Source organism: Astyanax mexicanus, chromosome 7 (genome assembly GCF_023375975.1).
Source record: "Astyanax mexicanus isolate ESR-SI-001 chromosome 7, AstMex3_surface, whole genome shotgun sequence".
Taxonomy (NCBI): Eukaryota; Metazoa; Chordata; class Actinopteri; order Characiformes; family Acestrorhamphidae; genus Astyanax; species Astyanax mexicanus.
Window position 1 is genome coordinate 23143066 of NC_064414.1, and position 15558 is coordinate 23158623.

General features: G+C 36.9%; 1 protein-coding gene across 4 annotated transcripts; it reads left to right on the top strand.

Annotated features, from left to right (window-relative positions):
• The first annotated feature begins 1375 nt into the window (after positions 1 to 1375).
• On the top strand, positions 1376 to 15061 carry sufu (suppressor of fused homolog (Drosophila)). 4 transcript variants are annotated; one of them, XM_007235804.4, is made up of 13 exons: positions 1377 to 1746; positions 2881 to 3015; positions 3624 to 3760; positions 4352 to 4494; positions 5653 to 5738; positions 6330 to 6402; positions 7785 to 7938; positions 8154 to 8256; positions 10757 to 10795; positions 11656 to 11790; positions 13113 to 13251; positions 13506 to 13574; positions 13665 to 15061. In XM_007235804.4, exons 1-13 carry the CDS (start codon positions 1601 to 1603, stop codon positions 13752 to 13754), a joined length of 1449 nt encoding a protein of 482 aa, XP_007235866.2. In that variant the 5' UTR covers positions 1377 to 1600; the 3' UTR covers positions 13755 to 15061. The 4 variants fall into 4 exon arrangements, with proteins under 4 accessions (XP_007235868.2, XP_007235866.2, XP_007235867.2 ...); XM_007235803.4 differs by having other exon boundaries at positions 1378 to 1746; positions 7782 to 7938; XM_007235806.4 differs by lacking the exon at positions 10757 to 10795 and having other exon boundaries at positions 1376 to 1746.
• The last annotated feature ends 497 nt before the right edge of the window (positions 15062 to 15558 follow it).

The window sequence follows — 15558 nt, forward strand, 5'->3', positions numbered from 1 at the left end:
CTAAACACTCTCTCCAGCCTCCCCCAGCGTAGCTCACCTTTCACAGTGAAGCCCTCTGGCCATGTTTCTTCCTGAGGCTCAAGAACAGCTACCTTGAGGGGTCCTTTTCACAGACACGTTTGTGAGAGAACCTGTGTATGGATGAGGGTAATACCAGTACAACTGAGTCTCTAAAAAGAGCTGGGGTAGATCCATAGCAATGGTGGAATTACAGGATTTTATCCTGAGGGCCTGTGATGTTCTCCATTAGGATGGTCAGTGCTGGAGGACTGTAAGTGGGAAGAAGGTCCGACTGTTGAGTACCCAAAAACATGGTACATGTACAAGGTAATGGTCCATAAATGGATGGTGGAAGTTTAAAATCGAACTGCTCGCAAATCTAATCTAACCTAGCAAGTTTGGAATACACTGTAAGAGAAATGCACAAAGACTTTAAATAAATTATGTATTAGTAAATTAATGTATGTTTAGTTTTTTATACAATAAGTATTACTTTTGAATAAGAAAGTAAGCCTTATTTAACTAGATATGAATAAAAAAAGTAATTCAGTTATGTTCGTAACAAAAAATAAAAGGATAGGATGCATACAGGCTGGAAAGGCTTGCATAATACGTTTCAAAAACCTTTTCCTAATGATTTTTATTACTTCATAATAAAAATAATACAGAAACCATAAAAGTACAAATGGTACATATTTATATGGAATTTGCAGCCCTGGATTGCCTGTAAAGGAGCTCTGTCACCAGTTAAAAGCTCACAGAGATGTTCTGTATCTAAACAGCAGGTAAACAAACTGTAAGCACGTAGATCTATCTGTTTATCACCTGTATATCCATTCCTTTAGCAGTCATGAGTATTTATCAACAAGAATCCAACCTATGTGTTACTCCATCAATCATACAGCAATAAATACCCAGCCTATCTATGTACATACTCCACACGTTGCATATATATGAACAGTAGGTGGCGCCTCTTTCTCCCACATGTTTTAAACTGTACTGATGTCTAAATGTTGAGTCCAAAGAAAATGTTTAATGTATAGTTAAACTTGGTTGGGGTACATACACAGCTATGAACACACTGCCACAAAATTAGTATGAGTACCTACAGTAAACAAATACATTTGAATATGTATTACTGATACATTAATACATTTACAGACACTGAGTTAGGAGCAACTTTGTATAGTCCTTGCATTATCACGAAATTATGACGTTACTGGACGCTGTGATTATTTTCTGAATATGTTTACTTAGCTATTTACTAAAATAAAAAGTTATTGAAACATCAGAAGGACACCAACTTCCAAATCCGCCTTCCAATCACAGTGCCGTACTTCTCCTCAGCTGATTCTGATTGGACACCACACACGCCAATCAAAGTACGAGGCTCCGCCCCCGCCGACTCCTGAAACCCTGAGGGAAACGGACCGAGTGGGTTTTAAAAGACAATAACGGGTGAGAAAAAACTACTAAATTAGATATTTCGAATGAGAACACATTAATTCGGGTTTTAATATTACTCCGGAGAAAGCTTCAAAGTTTCCCCAGTTCTGTGAAGACAGGCGCATTTGTGACACTGCGAGAGTCGAGATTAAGGATGGATGAAATGCGGCCTAGCAGCGGCGCGCACCTCGGCCTCGCGTCGATCTTTCCCCCAGGGCTGCAGGCCATCTACGGGGAGTGCAGGCGCCACTACCCCGACCAACCAAACCCGCTGCAGGTCACCGCCATCGTAAAATACTGGTAAGCATTTCATAAATGCACGGCTGTTCTCTGGAGAAAAACGTTATTAATCAATTACGAGAACCACAGTTCAGAAGAAAAGTGAAGTAAACTTTGTTTAAAGTTCAATATTTCGATGTAGCAAGCTAAAGTTAGTTGCTACATTCTTAGCTTGCTTAGCAAACTAACTTTAGCTAGGTTAGCTTTCTATGGCTTAACGTTAAATTTTATTTTTCGGGAGGATTTTTTGAAAGTCTGGGATTCCCTGTGAATATATCAAATATTATTAAATGCGCGTTTTGACTTTTGATAACATACAGATAATTTAAATCAGATGCGTAAATGTAAGGAAGCACCCAAAGCATGCAGGGGTGTTTTAACAGAATGAAAAACCACTGTTTTAGTAAGTTTACAACAAGAATATAGAACAAGAATATTGGAGATTGCACTTGGAGGTGCAGTTGCCTTTTATATATATATATATATATATAAAAAACATAAATAATAGGGTATGGTCTGGTGTAGTAACCCAAATTTTGGTGTATTGCTCGAGGGCAACACTTTGTAGGGAAACCTATTTACCCCAGCTAGCTGGCTAAATAAGTTTACTGTGGAATAATTGTTCAGACATTTAGCTTAGCTAGCTAACCTAACTAGTTAACAGATAGTTTAGCTAACTAGCAAGATAGCTGGCTGTATAAAGGTCACTTTAGGAGGTAACAAATAACAAATAAGTAACAAATAAGGTTACAGAAAACTTTTCTTGCACAGGAACTTCTAAAGTTGCTTGGTTATCATGGTAGAAAATAGTGAAAGTTATATACCTTGTAACATTGTTATATGTTTAATTATGGAGTGTTTAAAATTGAGGGAACGGTTTATTTAATTGAGAGTTATGTTATTTTATTGAATTGGGGGAAGGGTTTTTGTGTGTAAATTCATTTTTTTTACCTTGATAGCTAAGCTATCTAACTAACTAGTTGGTTTAGCTATCTTATTTCAGGAGCTTCATATATTCGAAACACATTTCGCTAACTTTAGCTGGCTGGCTACATAACATTACAATCGCAGCAAACGGCTTAGCTGTTCTCTTTCTTCCTCATGGCCGTTTGCTTAGCTTTGTTTGTGTTCCCCTGTTGTGTTGTTTTAACACAGGTTAGGGGGGCCAGATCCCCTGGACTACATTAGCATGTACAGAAACATGGGATGCCCTGCCTTGGACGTACAGGAACATTGGCACTACGTTAGCCTTGGCCTGAGTGATCTGTATGGAGACAACAGAGTTCACGAGTAAGTGTTAGAATAGGAGTACTGCTTTGTTTGGAAATTGAGTTGCCATTTTGCATTTTTTTTCCAAAATGTGTTTTCAGACATGTTTATATATAAATGTATATTTATATTTTTATATTTATCGTTTATTTATTCGTTTTAGGTATTTAAACACTTTTTGTTTTTTACGACCATTTATCACATCATTGTTTTGGGAAAAAAATGTAGATATTAGTCAGATGCAGATAAAAATAATAATTACAATAAGTTTTTTTTAGAAAGTAGTTGATATCATGTGATCTAGTTAAATAACAAAGCTATGTTCCAATTTCTCACACCCCATATGGTTAATTCAGCTCACCTGATTTAACTCCATTAAGCAATTATTTAATGAACCAGATGTTGAAAGGTAACTATTAATAATACTGAATACCAATAAGAAAAAAATTGGAAATGCTGTTAGAAAAACTGTGATGTATTGCCTTTTTACATCATGTTGTTTTGTTTTTGTGTGGTTTTTTTTTTCTTCAAATATTAATTATTTACCTAGTATATAAACACTTACTGCCAAAGTAAGGAGCCTTTTAAATTGAAAGTTCTGTCAATCTCAACTGTTTTCATTTTCATAGATTCACTGGTCAGGAAGGGCCAAGTGGTTTTGGTTTTGAACTAACATTTCGTCTGAAGAGAGAGGCTGGGGAGACTGCACCCCCCACCTGGCCTGCTGAACTTATGCAGGGTTTATCCCGATACGTCTTCCAATCAGGTACTAAGCTTTTTCCTTATCTGAATGGACTTTAAATATATGGGACTCGAGTCATTATAGTATTTTGCAAAGCAATACCAAAATGGTCATACGATTTCAAATGTATTTCATTAAAACAAACAAAAAATTGTATGTAGTGTAAATAGTGAACTATTGTCCTGACAACTCCAAAACAAGACTGGTAGGGTTGTAGTTAGGATTTTCTGCACCTTTCTGTATCATCATGTGTCATAAAAACATGCTGTTGTAGCTGGGAAGTTAGACATAGAATACATTTTATGACCGTCATTTTCACGTTCACACATTTGGCTGTTTGGTATTAAAGTTATAAACAGAAAATATGGTGGGATTGTGTTTTCTAAGATAGACAGACACATTAATGCTCCTAGTCTGTCACATTGTGCCCTAGTTTATTAGCAAACAGTATATTTATCCTTAATGGCAATCTACACAGTATTATATCCATTAGTTTTTGTACCATGATAAGGCAGTGTACGTATTTTATATATTTACTACTATTGAGAATGTTTTCTTTTTAGGATAATGTCTAAATACTATCTAACTTTAAAAAACTATCCCTTTGTGTAACAGAAAACACATTCTGCAGTGGTGATCACATCTCATGGCACTGCCCACTAGACAACAGTGAATCTCGAATCCAGCACATGCTGCTCACAGAGGACCCTCAAATGCAACCAGTACAAACCCCTTTTGGAATTGTCAGTTTCCTTCAGGTAAGGTTGAACTAGTACCTTACAATGTAAAACTGGTGGGATAGCAGCTTCATGGTTGAGGTGGTGTGGTGATTATCCAACAATACTCACTAACCCTCCTGTCACTGAATGCAGTCAAATCCTTATGGCATTGCTACACAATGTAGAAGAAAATATAAAATGCTGTACCACTCGGCGTCTCCCATAGATAATTTTTTTGAGATTCTAGGCTACTCAAATATGTCTTTAAGAGTAACTATACTCTGACTTTTTTCCGTTAATAGCTTAAAAACGAGATGCAAATATTATTAGAATTTACATATTTGACAAAATATTCATATAAATTTATCAAGATTAGCCATAATAACTAATGGCTATTTGGTGATTTTTTTTCCCCAATTAATCGCTGTTTTTTTTTTTTTTTTTTTTTATCAGAATGATGCTACTGTGTTGGCCCTCAGTTATGAACGTCAGAATATTGGCATGGGCCAAAAAAAGTGTTGTAACGTGCCTTTAATTCCTTGTTGGTGGTTTTTTTTTCCAGGGGTGTGACTACCAGTCTGGCCAGTTTTGGTTAGATCAGAAGCACACTTTGTAGTATAATCTTTGCAAACAATAGTCAAAAAAGTCACAAAAAGGTTTGATTGGTACCATTGTTCGGAATAGGTACAGCCGACGAGGGGAACAAAAATCTAAATCACTACAGTTCCCACAATACTGCTTACTACTTAAGGTTTCCAGGTGGCATGCGCTCTTGTGAAATTACTGTGTCTATCTCAATAGTTCATACTATGTAGTCTGAGATACTGTGTACACTGAACTGTGACCCCATATTGTGACGGTTTGGTGCAAATACACATACTTTTTACACCCATTATAAGCAGTAAATTTTCTGCATGATGTATTGTCATTCTGTGTGGTATCATTAAAGGTAGCTGAAGTTAATTTATGACTTTTAAGGCTCATAAAATTGCAACTGGACTAAAATAGTGAATAACCTTGTTCTTGTTCCTTTCTACTTTCTACTACATTACTCAGTCCAAGGTTGATGTGGCAGGAACTTAGGAGCATTTGGATTTGGCTCTGCATGCTAGGCAAGGAACAGCTGTGAAGTGTGTCGTTTTATGCAAATGTCCCAGTGTGAAAGTGCTAATTGTGTTTTGTCTTAACTCCCTGTAGATTGTGGGGGTGTGCACAGAGGAGCTGCAAGCAGCACAGCAGTGGAATGGTCAAGGCATTCTGGACCTGCTGCGTGGAGTGCATGTGTGAGTATTCCCACAACCAGGCTAGACACAGTGCAAGGACAAATCGTAGTGTAATTTGTGCTAAAAACAGGACTGATTTACCTTTTGTTGTGTTTTACTGTGTTCTGTATTGCAGACATGTTAGCTACATTTTCTTGAATATGGTTGTTAATTATCTGATTATACTGGCACCTGTGAAGGGGAAAGATTTAAGAATCTGAGCCACTTTGACAAAAGACAAGTTGTGAATGTGTTGATTATGACTGTCAAGACATCTCCAAAACTTTTCCATTGTGTTTCTGGTCAGTATGCCTTGGTTAGTACCTGACATAACATTTTACCCCAGTACACCTTGTGGAGTCCATCACTGGACAGGCCTGAGCTGTTTTATTGGAAACACCATTCCACAGGTGGTTTTGTTGTTATGGCTGCTTAGTGTTGCTGTTATGGTTTTGCTGAAGCTTAATGAGAACAGTGAAAAACACTTCTCTCAATACTCCACCCAGTTGAGTGAAATGGCTCACTGCCCCTATGATGCTTTGGTTTACTTTTTAATTTTTCATTAACTGTGTGTAAATGAGTATTTCCCTCCTCTTTCTCATCTGTTTGCAGTGCTGGAGGTCCATGGTTAATCACTGACATGAGAAGAGGGGAGACCATATTTGACATTGATCCTCACTTGCAAGTAAGGCTTATTTTAATTTGCATTGTGTTGTTTCACTGTATTTTGTTACCTTTGATGTGTTCCATATATATTATATTCTAAAATTCTGAAGCTTGAAGCAGACAATAAAAATGGAAGCATTTAATAATTAAAGTTAGACAATAAATATTAGAAATAATAATTAAAGAGGGTGAATATTTGTGTGAATAATTAAAGTTATTTCACTACTCTTATCCTTTGAGTTTTTTCCTATAAATAGCTGCTATGAGAACGTCAGTAGTTACTGGAACTAGTAGACCAGTTTTTTTTCCCAGAACAGATCAACAGTGTCAGTCTGACTACTTTTGGCCAATAAACACCAGACTGCAGTTCCTTTTTTCCCCATAATCTACTTCCATAAATTTATAGAAAATAAGCATGGTTTTAGAAGAGTTTAGAATTTTTTTTTCTCCTTCACTCTTCTCTCGCTCGTCCTCTCCGTTGTCTGCCTCTCCTACCAGTCTAAACTGGCTTAGCCGGACAGCAGTGAGGGCAGGTCATAACTAAGATTTAGTTTAGGCTGCAACAAGATAAATACTACTCAAATATAGTAGTATATCTGCTAAACTAAGCAGTATATTACTAGGACCTGTAATGTAGTAGTAACTCCAGCTCTGTTGCGTGTATTTGTGGAGCAGTGGGATTTTTCCAGTATAACAGGCTTGGCTTTGGCTAACACAGCCAGCGGTGCATGAAGCTAGGTTGGCTAACTACGGATTAAGTTCACATGAGCTGGTTTATAATGTGACTCATCATTGCTTGCCATGGTAGAAGTTATTGAACTTGTCTTTCACTGGATTGTGTAGATTCAGCCTCCTGTACTTGGCAACCCAAGTAAGCTTTGTGTCTGGGTGGGCGGGACTGACAATTCTCTGTGATGTTTTGAAATTGGTCTGCTGTAGCTATTTTACATGCTTGCTCTCATTTCCTACTGAATCTACCTTTAATGGACCCTAAATGTAGCACTGTCAAAAGTGCTGCGTGGTGTGTTGTGGCATGTTGAGGAATTAAAACGGGGCTGAGTCTTGAATTGCTGTTGTGCATTACTTAATTTTATTTTAGCTAGTGCAGTCTACCTTTCTCTCTTATTTCCCTGCCATCTTTGTTTTTCTCTTGTCATCTTAAAAGCCCACTGCAGAGTTTTGTAATTGTAATTTCATTAATGCTATATAAAAATCTAAAGCAGCATCAACAATACTTAGTATGTTGTGGAAATGCTACGAATACTACTTTAGGTAAATACCTGTGGTTTTGCTTTACACCGCTTTTCTTATATACTCTTTCACAGTATTCAGTTACATGTCTGACCACGAGTGTCTAACTGCCTTGTAATGTGTATATATGTGATTTGTGATCCCAAGCAGGAGAGGGTGGATAAGGGCATAGAGACAGACGGCTCTAACTTGAGTGGCGTCAGTGCCAAGTGTGCCTGGGATGACCTGAGTCGACCTCCTGAGGATGAGGATGACAGCCGAAGCATCTGTATCGGATCACAGCCTCGCAGATTGTCTGACAAAGGTGAGGGATTTCTAAAAGCCAGAATGTCAATGTCTATGAATGCACATGAAAAATAAATAAAATGGAAAAATTTTACACTGTTACACTGATCTTTTTAAATGATACCAGGAGCAATGTTTCACTGCTCCTGGTGCATTACATCTTTATTGTTTTTGACTAAAATGACTGTATACCCCTGAAGATGGCTAACAGGCTTTTCTGTGTCACATGTGCAGACACTGAACAGATCAGAGAAGCCCTGAGGAAGGGATTGGAGATTAATAGCAAGTCTGTCTTACCCCCCATTAACAGTCAGAGACACAATCAAGACCGGCCACTGTAAGTCCTACATTTTAAACTATATTCTGGGAAAGCATCCTTGTCTTATATTGAAGATGTTACAGTTGCACATCTTGACGATGGTGATGTTGGTGAGGCAAGCTTTGTTAAGGAGGCAGAGATTTTTTTTTTCCCCGGAGAGCTTTGTTGGATTGTGAATGGTGACTTACCGCGACACCCATTTGTGTGAAAATATAGTTCAACTGGTGACCTTGCTGTTTAGGAGAGGGTTGGCTGTACACTAAATTAGCAGTGTAAAAATACTCCTAAGGTGAATTGGGTATTTTGTTAACATTTTTCTGGTTGACTAGTTTAAACATTCCAAACTTTGTAAATGAGTGTAGACTTTTAACTGCCACTCAAAGAACTCTGTAAACATCTACAAGGTTCCAAGCTCTCAGGCCCCATTTACACCTTCATGTGACAAGTATCTTAATTGAATCTCAATTCTAGTCACATGCATTTACACTTGGTAGTCAAATACATCTCTTGTTAGTCAGATGGAATGTATAAATATGCACATTAGTTTTATTTTACTTGAAGGGATTGTGGTGGTGCAATGTGTCTTGGAGAGAGAGATTCAATTATACCTTTTACAATATTGCTCAAATGTATGTCAGACCACATCCTGAAGCAGTTTGAGAAATCAGATTTGTTTAGATCTGTTTAAAGTGCAAATGGGGCATTTACACTCTCTGTGGCTTAAATTTCTCTAGATACAGGGATTGGACAATAAAACTGAAACACCGGTCATTTTGTGGGAGGTTTCATGGCTAAATTGGACCAGCCTGGTGGCCAATTTTCATTAAATGCACATTGCACCAGAAAGAGCTGAGTGTGAATGTTCAATTAGCAGGATAAGAGCACAGTTTTGCTCGAAATATTGTGATTGTGACATACCAGAGTTCAAAAAAGGACAAATTGTCGGTGTATATCTTGCTGGTGTATCTGTGACCAAGACAGCAAGTCTTTGTGATGTATCAAGAGCCACGGTATGCAGGGTAATGTCAGCACACCACCAAGAAGGACGAACCACATCCAACGGGATTAACTGTGTTAGGGTGCCAACCTGGATTGTATCCAAAAAACATAAAACCACTGCCGCCTAAATTACGGCAGAATTCAATGTGCACCTCAACTCTCCTGTTACCACCAGAACTGTCTGTCACGACAATAGATTATAGTGGTCTAAAACCAGGTGTTTCAGTTTCATTGTCCAACCCCTGTATATTCCTGATACTCAAGATGCATAAAGGTATAAATGGGGTCAGATATTTTAAAAATCTGATCTATAATTGAAACTATATTGGTTGCTTTCAATATATTGATGAACATCTTAGTGGCAAATGTGACTTAATAAATGTAACAATTGAAAACATGTAATTAGTTTTAAAGTAAGCCCTCATGGTAAATATTTAAGTTCTAATAAAAAAGTCTGCAGTATGCAGGTTTTGTGTTTTGAGGCTTTTGGTGATACTGCTGGCAGATGTCTAAGACCTCATTTTCCCCTAATTGATCTTAAAGCAATCGTGCACACCTCAGCACAAGACTGGGCTTATCACCGCCCCCTGTTGCTTATTCCCATCTCATCCTTCCCACCTTGCCCCCTACCCACAAGTAGCACTCCTGCTGTGTCCTTCTTTGGCCTTGCTAGGCTTTGTGCTTCTACCTTTAGATTCTGCTTGCATATCAGTAATTTCAGAAAAAGCAAAAATATCAGTCAGCACATCCATTCCCAGTTTGTTTGGGTGTTACAGGTTTAGTTTAAAAAACTGTAAAACAATATTTTGAACCAAAAATGATTTCTTATGAAAATCAAATGAACTTAGGTACATTGACCCAGAGGCTAAGAGTTTATTATTATTATTATTATTATTATTATTACTTAATTATGTTGATGGGATGATGTGGAGTTGCATGGAACTTTGAGATAATTCAGATTGAAAGTTATTTATTATTTATACCACTCACCATGATTACAAGTACTTGATGTATATTCTGTTTATAATCTGATGTTTTGTTGTGTGTGTGATTTTATTCTCACTGTACAAAAAAATACTTTATTATATTTTTGAGAAATGTCAAAGAATAATATAATGAATGTATAGTGGGTTTGAAGTGTGGCATTTGTCTCAAGATTTTAATAATCCAAAGTGCTCATATGTTTTTTAAACACCATCTTCAGATGTCAAGAAGCATTGGGCAGAGGCTTTTTAAGCTTCATAGACATACAGCAATGACTGTTTCCTTTCAACGTTAATTCAAAAAGCTTTCTATTTGCCATTGGCTGATCAAATATGACAGCACCAATTAAACCTTGAATATGGTAATGTGCAGTGGTGGGCTGAAAGCATTTCAGACCTCTATAAAAAAGGGAAACAGTTGTCTCTGTTCTTAGTGGCTGTTGAAAGGAACTAAATTGATTTGCCTCTTGGCAGTAATGGTAAATGCATTCATTTCTCTTCGCTGTGGTACAAATTTACCCCTAATTTCTTCATAGACAATCAGTTGGACATTTGCAGAGCAAGCAGAACTCAAGGTAAGAGTCCACCAAGAGAGAAAGTGAAATGCACTCCTCAACACAATAAAGTAAGAGTTTCTTCACTAATAGAGGGTGCTTAATTCAGTATCTGCCGGGTGCCTTTGTTAAAAAAATAAGTAGATTAAAGAGTATGCATAATATTGTTTTAATAAGAAAGAAATATAAATTCATACTTTGTGTCCATTAGTGTGGTAAACACTGATTCAAAACTCAAACATTCACAGAATCCTACCCTTATTCCAATATGTTCTAAAGGCTGTGTGTCTGAGTAAGACCTAATGAATGGAAGATCATTTGCTCCATATGACCCTGTTCTTAATCACTGCAGACACAGTACTCAAGTATCCCAGGTGTCTTGCCTGTGGGTAATGTTTTTTTTCCATTTACAAAACAGAAACACAGATTGATGTTCACTTGCCATTACTTGTTATAGAGGAAACAAATAGCAGAAGCTCTACTGTGTGTTAATTCTGTTGCAGACATGTATCTGGCCTTTCAGTGATTTTGGACTGATATCTCTGCTAGGTTCTTGTAGGGCATTCATATATTCAACCTAAAACTGTCTTTAAAATTTCTTAATCAGCATTGTTATATAAGTGCATCATATATCCCAATAAACAAAGTTGATTGTTATTAATGAAATAAAATAAAAAATCACATAATGTAACTTGTGGGTAAGTCTTCAAAAACAGTTCTGTGAGTGTTTGATAGCTGCATTGTATTTTTGCATTGTCTGTGAATTATAACAGTAGAAGCAAACTGCATATACAAATGTAATCTTTTTCTGTTCCCCTTCATCTCTTTTGTTTGACCTGACTGCTTTGCCCTGCTTCCAATCCTCCTTTCAAATTCTCCAGAAGCCGTAAGGACAGTCTGGAGAGTGAGAGCTCTGCTGCTATTGTTCCTCATGAGCTGGTGAGAACGCGACAGCTGGAGAGTGTGCACCTTAAGTTCAACCAGGAGTCTGGAACTCTGCTCCCACTGTGCCTTAGGTAATGCACACCTCGTCACGGTGGCACACAGGTGCACTGTCTGACACACTCAAAGATTAATCGAAGAACAGTGTTTTTCATCCAGATTTGAGCAATGTAGACAGTGTTCGCATTTTCAAGCTGAAGTGATTCACATCCGATATTTTCATGTCTGTGTGGACTTTTGCGGTCCTTGATTGGATATGTATCCAGTTCAAGGGCATGCAACATGCATTTGAACAGTCTAATTGAAATTTTTACATCTTTTTGTCCTTAACCATGCACTTATCACTATGGGTGATGGAGGCAGCTTTCCTTTTAGAAAAAATCTGGCAGTTTCATTCACACAAACTAGGCTCTGTTCTCTATTAATGAGGAGGCAGAAATACTCCTAAACTGAAGGTCAAATTACAGTTTCAGAATCAGTAGTTTTTGGCTCAATGATGCACAAAGAATTGAGTTTTTTTTGCCTATCCCCACATCACGAGGCTGGGTGGGGTTTCCCTACTAGCACATCCACCCACTTTCGCTCACAACTAAACTTGCAAACTGATCAGTTCTTTTTGTTGAAAGGTTGGATTTATGTGTAAATAGACACCAAGTTGAATGTTATAAAACTCCAATTCAAATTTCAACCAGTGACTGATATTCATTTGTTTAGGTGATGTGCATAAAAGTATCAATGTGCACATGTGGGAACAGGTTTGTTCATCAGACAGACAGATAAAGGTCATTTACTGGCCATTTTCTTTTCTTCTTAAAAAACAAAACACACACAGTCATGTTCTTACTTCATCACCAATTCGCTGGGTGAATTATGTAACTTGACATGCACATGCTCCTATTACTCCTGCATCTATTTTATTCAAGATGGCTATAACAAAAGTGTCCTGCCTATTTTGTGATCATCTGCTATTCATGCATCTAAATTGACTTTCTGAAAAAATGTGCATGCTGTCATTACAGCATTATTACACATGTTCGCTCCAGTAACTATATTCTAAACACAATGTTTGTCTATGCAGCATAATTCTACACAAAAATGAAATGCAGCTCTTCTTTGATGGTTGTTCCATCCAGCCTTTTAAACAAAGCAAGCAAATCTTCTTGATGCTAGTTCTGGCAAGCTCTTATGTTGCAATAGTTTCATTATAAATCTCAGGTTTGATGTGTAATCATTCTCTGTTTGGACAAAAACAGAGTCCAAGCTATGCATGTGGATGAGCTTTTACATAAGACTAAAGGAACTTTGAGCCTTTTGTTTAGGATTACAGAATATCTTTTAGTGGTTGTTTGTTTATTTGTGCAATTTTAGTTTCAACTTTCCTTATGTCTTGTTGTAGAGGACGTCTGCTCCATGGAAGGCACTTCACATATAAAAGTATCAATGGTGACACAGCTATTACTTTTGTATCCACTGGAGTGGAAGGTGCCTTTGCCACAGAGGAACATCCATATGCTGCACATGGACCATGGCTACAGGTAATGAATATGCTGTATCAGAGGTATTCAAATGTAGACCTTGAATCCAGTTTCTTCTCCTAGATTAGGGCTGTGGCAATTTGCAAAAACTTTACAGTTTTGTAAATAAAAAAACAAATTTTTTTTTTTTTTTTTGAAAATCATTATAGTACGACAAAAACTGGACACCGTATTCAAGGTTAAAATTTGAAGACCTCTGTACTACATCCTTGCCCACATAAATGTGTTGTTAATAACTCTTCTGTTCTGTTTAGATTCTATTTACTGAAGAGTTTGTTGAGCAGATGCTTGCTGACATTCAGGATCTGAGCATGCATGAAGAGGTACATAACATAACATATACTACATATTACCAACCTGTCTTTGCAAATGTGGTGATATTTCTAACTTAGTTAATATTTCCCTTATTTCAGTCAAAGCTACCAAAGGAGTACAGCTGGCCTGATAAAAAGCTGAAGATCTCGGTCCTACCTGATACAGTGTTTGACAGCCCACTGCAATAAAACAGAGACTTTGTGACTACCCCCACACCTCTAAAGAAAAGAACTGAGCCACAGGGCTCCAGTGAGACTCATGCCTACACAGTTGGAGGACAAGGACACGTAGACACTACACTACTTCACTTCTTCTCAAACACCTATTGGCACAAGATACTGAATATGCCGCCTTCTCCAGGCATTGAGTGCAGTATACCACTTGACATTTGATCAATGGACAGGCCATAACCTTCTCATTTTCATAGATATGCTCATATATATGGTGCCTAGAGCCTCCATAGATGCTTTCACTTACAAAAGGATTAGATTGAAAAAAAAAACAAAAGGACCTAAATCGTATCTTTTTAAGTGCTACATATACACTACATTGATATCAATGAAATACTCCTCTATTGATTATTTCAGAGTGCTGAACAGGAAAGTATTATATAAAAGAGAAACGAAGTCATATATATTTACATGGTTCAAGGATTGAGTGCACAGTTCATAGTCTTCCCAGAATGTCTTCTGTGAATGAGGGTTAATGCAATTTGTGTTCTAAGAAATAACTGACTTCTCTTTAATGATTCCTTTCAAATATCATGGTGAAATATTGTATCAAAATTTTAGAACATGATGTTTCTATAAGAAAACTATCACATCTAATGGTTAAATATGCCAAAGGTCTATTTGCTAAGATGTTAGTGATAAAAATAGACTGTCAATCAAGATGAGCTAATGAATTCGACTTCATCATTTTCAGTAATGTAGCCTTGGAAAAAAACATTACACACTCGGTTCCTTGTTCAAGATGCATTTTGTAGGAAATAGTGTGATGTTTGTTTATTTTCTTTAGAAACAATTTTTTGCTGCTGGTCTGTGGTGTATGAACTTTGCTTGCTTCTCTTGTGAAGGAAACACTAACAAATCAAACTACAGCAGACCGACCCTTTTATCTTTGGTTAAACACACTAGTGCCTATCTGAAGATATTGTAAGCACACTGTCTTTTAATTTGATATTAGCTGTGAGACTCTTCCTCTATACCAAAGTCAGTATTTAACTTGCATTCTCTTACATACGATGCACATATGTTGTAGCCCTTTTTGCCTGGTTCTTCCTGATTCCTTTAACCATTTCACAAGTAATGGTTAACATTTCCACCTGACATTCCTCTTCTGTTCCACGTCTTCTGTTGGATGCAAACTAAGGAGCTCAATCAGTAAGTTTTTTTTAAAGAGATGAGTTTAAATATAGTGTATTGTCTTTTTATATTTGTTTGAATCACTAAACTGCCTGTTACCCTTAAGTGCATTAAAATCTATTTACATTGAATTAATGTTATGTATTATTTTATTTGTATAACTCTTTATATCTTGTTTAACTCCTGGTATGTCTGTTATACCACCGGTTAAGCCAGAATGTTTTTGTTTTTTTTGTACTTTGCAAAATATCATAGCTGTCATGCAAAAACTTTATTTTTTGTTCAACTTTTGTTGGAAGTCAATATAAGATTTTATTTAAAGTAATTTTGGTCCTTTCGACTGGCCCATTAATCAAAATTGACACAATGCAAAGTACAACAGTTAAGAAGTGAAAAATGGCAAAAAATGGAGATCACAGCAATATCCCACCTGTTTTTTTATTCAGCAGGTGGTGCTGCAGCTCTAAGCTAATGAGCACCATGCAATTTTAAATGGTCCAGATGAAAATGTGATCAAAGCCATTTTCTAAACAAATAAAGTTGCTAAACTAAGCATGCTACAATTTTCAAAGCATTGTTTTTTCCAAAAGTTTTTTTTACAAGATCAGACTCATTTTAAATCTTGAAT

Excerpts from the sequence above, each read along its gene's own strand:
- sufu (XM_007235803.4), top strand. The coding sequence starts at position 1,601 with ATGGATGAAATGCGGCCTAGCAGCGGCGCGCACCTCGGCCTCGCGTCG. Across the intron at positions 8,257-10,756 it reads CACAATCAAGACCGGCCACT|ACAATCAGTTGGACATTTGC; the intron begins GTAAGTCCTACA and ends ATTTCTTCATAG. Across the intron at positions 11,791-13,112 it reads CTGCTCCCACTGTGCCTTAG|AGGACGTCTGCTCCATGGAA; the intron begins GTAATGCACACC and ends GTCTTGTTGTAG.